This window comes from Thalia democratica, chromosome 3 (genome assembly GCF_965202585.1).
Source record: "Thalia democratica chromosome 3, ktThaDemo2.hap1.1, whole genome shotgun sequence".
NCBI classification, from domain to species: domain Eukaryota; kingdom Metazoa; phylum Chordata; class Thaliacea; order Salpida; family Salpidae; genus Thalia; species Thalia democratica.
The window spans coordinates 53,817,289-53,821,889 of record NC_139167.1 but is presented as its reverse complement, the minus strand read 5'-3'; the positions used below and the strand labels follow the sequence as shown (position 1 = coordinate 53,821,889).

At 26.9% G+C, this 4,601-nt stretch overlaps 1 protein-coding gene across 1 annotated transcript; it reads right to left on the bottom strand.

Annotated features, from left to right (window-relative positions):
• Positions 1-222: 222 nt before the first annotated feature.
• On the bottom strand, positions 223-1,571 carry LOC145832406 (cytoplasmic polyadenylation element-binding protein 1-B-like). The gene is made up of 3 exons (XM_082939724.1): positions 1,505-1,571; positions 1,071-1,249; positions 223-321 (listed from the first exon to the last, which is right to left on the bottom strand). The coding sequence occupies exons 1-3, from the start codon at positions 1,569-1,571 to the stop codon at positions 223-225; spliced, it is 345 nt and encodes a 114-aa protein (XP_082795850.1).
• Positions 1,572-4,601: the final 3,030 nt, after the last annotated feature.

Sequence of the window (4,601 nt, the reverse complement as noted above, 5' to 3'; positions counted from 1 at the left end):
AAAAAAATAAAACATAATTTGTTCATACATTAAGTGTTAGATTTATTTATAAAAACATATTAGATTAAAATAATCATTGTTAACAGTTCATAAAATGTAATTAATGTAAAAATCAAAGAAAATTAAAAAGTGATTTAAAGAAATTAAAACTTAAACTCTATAATTTTCAAAAACACTTGCTCCTTTATGAAAATTGTTGCTCGCCTACTATGTGTTCAGCTTCTACCTCCTGCGTCTTTTTGTTGTTTTTTCGTGACGTTGAAAATTTGGAAAGTGAACGCGGTCCCAGAAAAGATCAGAGCAGAAGTGGTGGAAACAATCCTGTGTAAAATAAATATTCATTAAAATATATAATATTCATAAAATGTATAATATTCACAAAATAACCAATAGTCATTAAAATATACAATATTCATAAAATAACCAACATTCATTAACATGTATAATAATAACAAAATAACCAATATCCATTGAAATAAATAATACTCATAAAATAACTAACAGTCAATAAAATAAGCACGTTTTAGAACTTCTATATTTTAGCATAAATATTTGATTGTATATACTATTTTAATTCTCTAAATATAGAGTTTTTTTCTATAATCTCTTATGTTAAATCTCTTATGTCTTAATGCCAATCGAGCTCTGAACACAGTGTTGCCACTGACTTTAGGTAAATTTTTCCAGGATTTTAAAAAGTAATTTTTTTGGGTCTATTTTTAGTTAAAACTTAAGTTTAATGTAAAAACTATGTTAAATAGTATAAAAATATTGAAAAAATACTGTAGAGCTGCTTCAAATGTGTTTTTTAGTAAAAAAATTGTTTAAAATTCCAGTTTTTTCCAGGTTTTAAAGTGTTTTTTGTTTAAAATTTAAGGCATTTTTCAAAATTTATCAAATTCTAGGTTTTATTTAGCCTAAATTGTCAAACTTCATGTTTTTCCAGATAAAGTGGCAACCCTGTCAATAGCAATAATTTTTTGTTTGTTTTAAACTAAACATTCTCGGTCGAGTAATCAAAAAAAGCAAAATTAATTTAAATCAAAAATATATTCTTATTTAATACTAACTTCATCGCAACAGAAAATATTGCTGTTTTTTACAAGGCATTGGGAGCACCGGTCTTCGGCAGTGATGTATTTTCTTATTGTGACATCATCTTTAAAATTGGAAGCCTTCACCGTCACCGACTTGCTCTTCACTGACACCTTGTGGGCTGAATCGTTGCTGAAAGTCACCCTTGCCGCGCCTGTTTGAAAATTGTTGGAATTAAAATAACATTACCTGATGAAAATGTTTGCAGCTGTATCAGCCTCGATGCTCCTATTCAACTTAATTTGTGAGTGAAACTTTCATATTTTGTTGGATAAAACTTTTAAAGCTATTGCAAATTAAGTAATGTTTACTAGGTACATGATCGTTTGAATTTCACAAGTGTTGTAATTTTACATTAGTTGTTTGAAACCGAGCTTGTTTCAATATTTTTAAAAGAAAAAAATCTCACCAGTAGGATAGCCTTCTGAATCGATATTAAGACCAACGTGAGCAACGGATCCAAACAGATGGTTCATTACGGTGAACACTCCAAACGCTTATATGGTTTGATGCAGTGCTGCCACGAATACTGTTAGCTGAGTTGAGTCTTGGTAGGTGTCAACAGGGTAGGTGTTACAGCAGGTGAACCAGGGGTTAACCTGAGTTTATAATTGAATATGAAAGCATATATTCCGTGATTAGTTAATGTTTTACTAGTCTGAAATATCTAGTATTTAGTTAACTTTTAGCATCAATTAAACTATAAAAATTATAAAAAATACACAATTTTTAATTTTTACAAGTAAATCAAAAGTTTAAAACATGAAATAATCAAGAAATACCTCACAAGGTTGTAATTAGTTTTTAGTATAAAATTAAATGTTAGGGTACTAAACTGTCGTTAATTGTATTAAAATATTGAAAATATACTGAAGTGCTACTGTAATTTTATCTTAAAATTTGATTTTTAATTGATAACAAACATGTTTTTTTATTGTAACTAACCTTTTTTTTTAATTTAAGATATACAATTGTTTAAATTTCCAGGTTTTTCTACTTGTTTTATATAAAATTTCTGGATTCCAGGTTTTGAAGTAACTCTCAATTAAGTGTTAATAAAAAACTAAATAAACTTATAAACTGAGCTCCTATATAAAAATGATAAGGAAAATGTTATTCAAATGCTTCTAAACATATTTAAGAGTTATTCTAGTTATGAAACCTAGTAGACAACAAGTTAAAATCAAGTAATTATAAAAACTCCAAAAAAAGAAATAAATTTAATGTTCACACTGTTAGCAAACTCTACATTTATTTATTCCATTGTATATCAAGGGTAATCCAATAAAACCATCAGACTATGATTGCAAAAAACAAGTTAAGAAAAAAATCTATTAGTTGTTAATATCATAAACCTCGGTAGGCTTTACTAACAAAGATACACACTGTTGCCAAAGAAAATAAACTAAACCTTAAAAATGTGTAGAATAATTTAAGTTTTATCATATAACAATATCGTAATTTTCAAAAACCAGATTTCTTCCTTGTTTAATAAGAAGCATAATACATTATATGCTAGTTTGAAAACTAGCTTTACATAAAAACAATTTACCTTAAAATAAAAATAAAATAAATAAAAAAGTAAATAATTTAGTGAGCTTCATTAGTACTTTTTCAATTAGGCAGCGAATCCTTATTGAAACATTATTTAAAGCTTTAGCTTTTAATCAATTCAAGTGACATATTAACAAGTTCATGACATCAGACTAAACTAAATTTAAGAAGTTAGGTAACTAAACATGCTCAGTACAGTAAGATTATTCTAAACTTAAAATTTAATTTTACCACGTGAGTACGCAAAATGAGAGGAAAAGCATTAGAAAGTAAGTTTCTGATGAAAACAGTTAACTTGTGCAGCACGTGGTTATGAGAGATTTAAGAAATTCAAACTTAAGTGCGCGCAAACCGCAATTTGCAGCAAACTGCACGTCCGAAGTTAATAGTAAATTTATTCAACTCTTTAGTTAAACGATTTTAAGTTGATTATATTCTATAAATTATTTTAAACAAGCAGATAAATATGTAATATTAAAATAAAAAGTTTCCAGTTAATTCTTTCTATTCGCTAATTAAAAAACAAAAACAACATAACTATTTTTTTTTAAAGTAATAAAAGTCATTAGTAATTTACTACGTTTGTGTTCACTGGCAGTTGCGAGAAAAGCAACGAACCTGGCGCTTGTACATCTTGTTGCAAACTGGCGTGCGTAACGAGATTGTGTTGGTTGAGCGAACCATTTATCTGTAACAATTGCAACTTTTACTGTTCTTCATTGTACGCTTCCATCCCGAGCCTCTGTGTAAAAATGACAATTTTTTGAAATAGTATATTTTGCAGTTGAAATGTTAACGAGCGCTAACTTAGTTCGATTACCATTTTTTGAAATTGTCCAAACTTTAGATCCAATAGTTTTCCTTATATTTAACACTAATTAGGATTTATTTTTTTGTTATAGGGAACGCTCCTTTGCCTTTAATTAAAAAATCCATTGGATTAGGGCCCCTTAAAAAAAATTTATTTTTTGGAAATTTTTACCTTAATAGATGTTTTAACCAAAAATTTTTTTTTTAATTTTATTAATATTTTTACTTTGCTGTGTTCTCATGGTTCGTTGTTTTTTTTTTCTAATTTCTACTACTTTAATTATGTATACCAATATGCCCGGTTATAAATTTCAAAAAAATTCAATTTTCTAAAGGTACTCTAATGGATAAGGAAAATAATTGGATCTGAAATTTGGAATTTTTTAAAAAAATTGCAAAAAAAGCTAAACTAGCAAAGTCAACGCTCGTGAAATGTTAATACTGGTTAGCTTTTAAAGTTAAAACAAATTTGGAGCAGAACTTTCTGGAGTCTAAACATGCAAGAAAACTTGGATGCAAAAATGGAACCAGAAAGTTTGTTAAACGTTTCTTGTAGATTATTAGTTGTTTTAGTTTTATTTCTACTAGAATAACTTAATATATATTAAAAAGTATACAACACCTATAATCCCTTCTAGACTTACTTAGAAAATTTAATACTTAAATTCTATTAGAAAATGTAAAACTAGTCATAGCAAAACATAGTCAAATATGATTAAATATAAAAACTTTCTGAGAATCGTTGCTTTAATAAAAATTATATAAAATAGTAAATCAACCAAGAACAGTCTTAATGTTACCATTTCGAAAACTTTAATTGAGTCAATTACTATTAAACAAATAAAGATTATGAAACAAACTGTTTAGGTCTATCAAACTATACAGAAAAAGTTTTATACTTAAGTCAAAAATAGATAATAAAGTAAAACGTACAAGTATATTGATACACTTACAAACAGCGTCATGTAAACAATTTTTTTTATGTTTTGATTATATTGTGTTTTTTTTTTGTTTTTAGTTCCACTCAAGTCAAAAAAGAGTATCCTGAGTGACCAAAAACTTTCCTGAGTCAATGGTGCTTTTTCAAATCCTTAAAAAACCTTAAACTATTTAAAAATTTAAGTAACAATTTCAAATTTATA

Bases quoted from the DNA above. Each gene is read 5' to 3' on its own strand.
- LOC145832406 (XM_082939724.1), bottom strand. From the start codon at position 1,571: ATGAACCATCTGTTTGGATCCGTTGCTCACGTTGGTCTTAATATCGAT. The intron at 1,250-1,504 runs GTGAGATTTTTT...ATTTTCAAACAG, and splicing joins TTCAGAAGGCTATCCTACTG to GCGCGGCAAGGGTGACTTTC. The intron at 322-1,070 runs GTTAGTATTAAA...TATTTTACACAG, and splicing joins ATATTTTCTGTTGCGATGAA to GATTGTTTCCACCACTTCTG.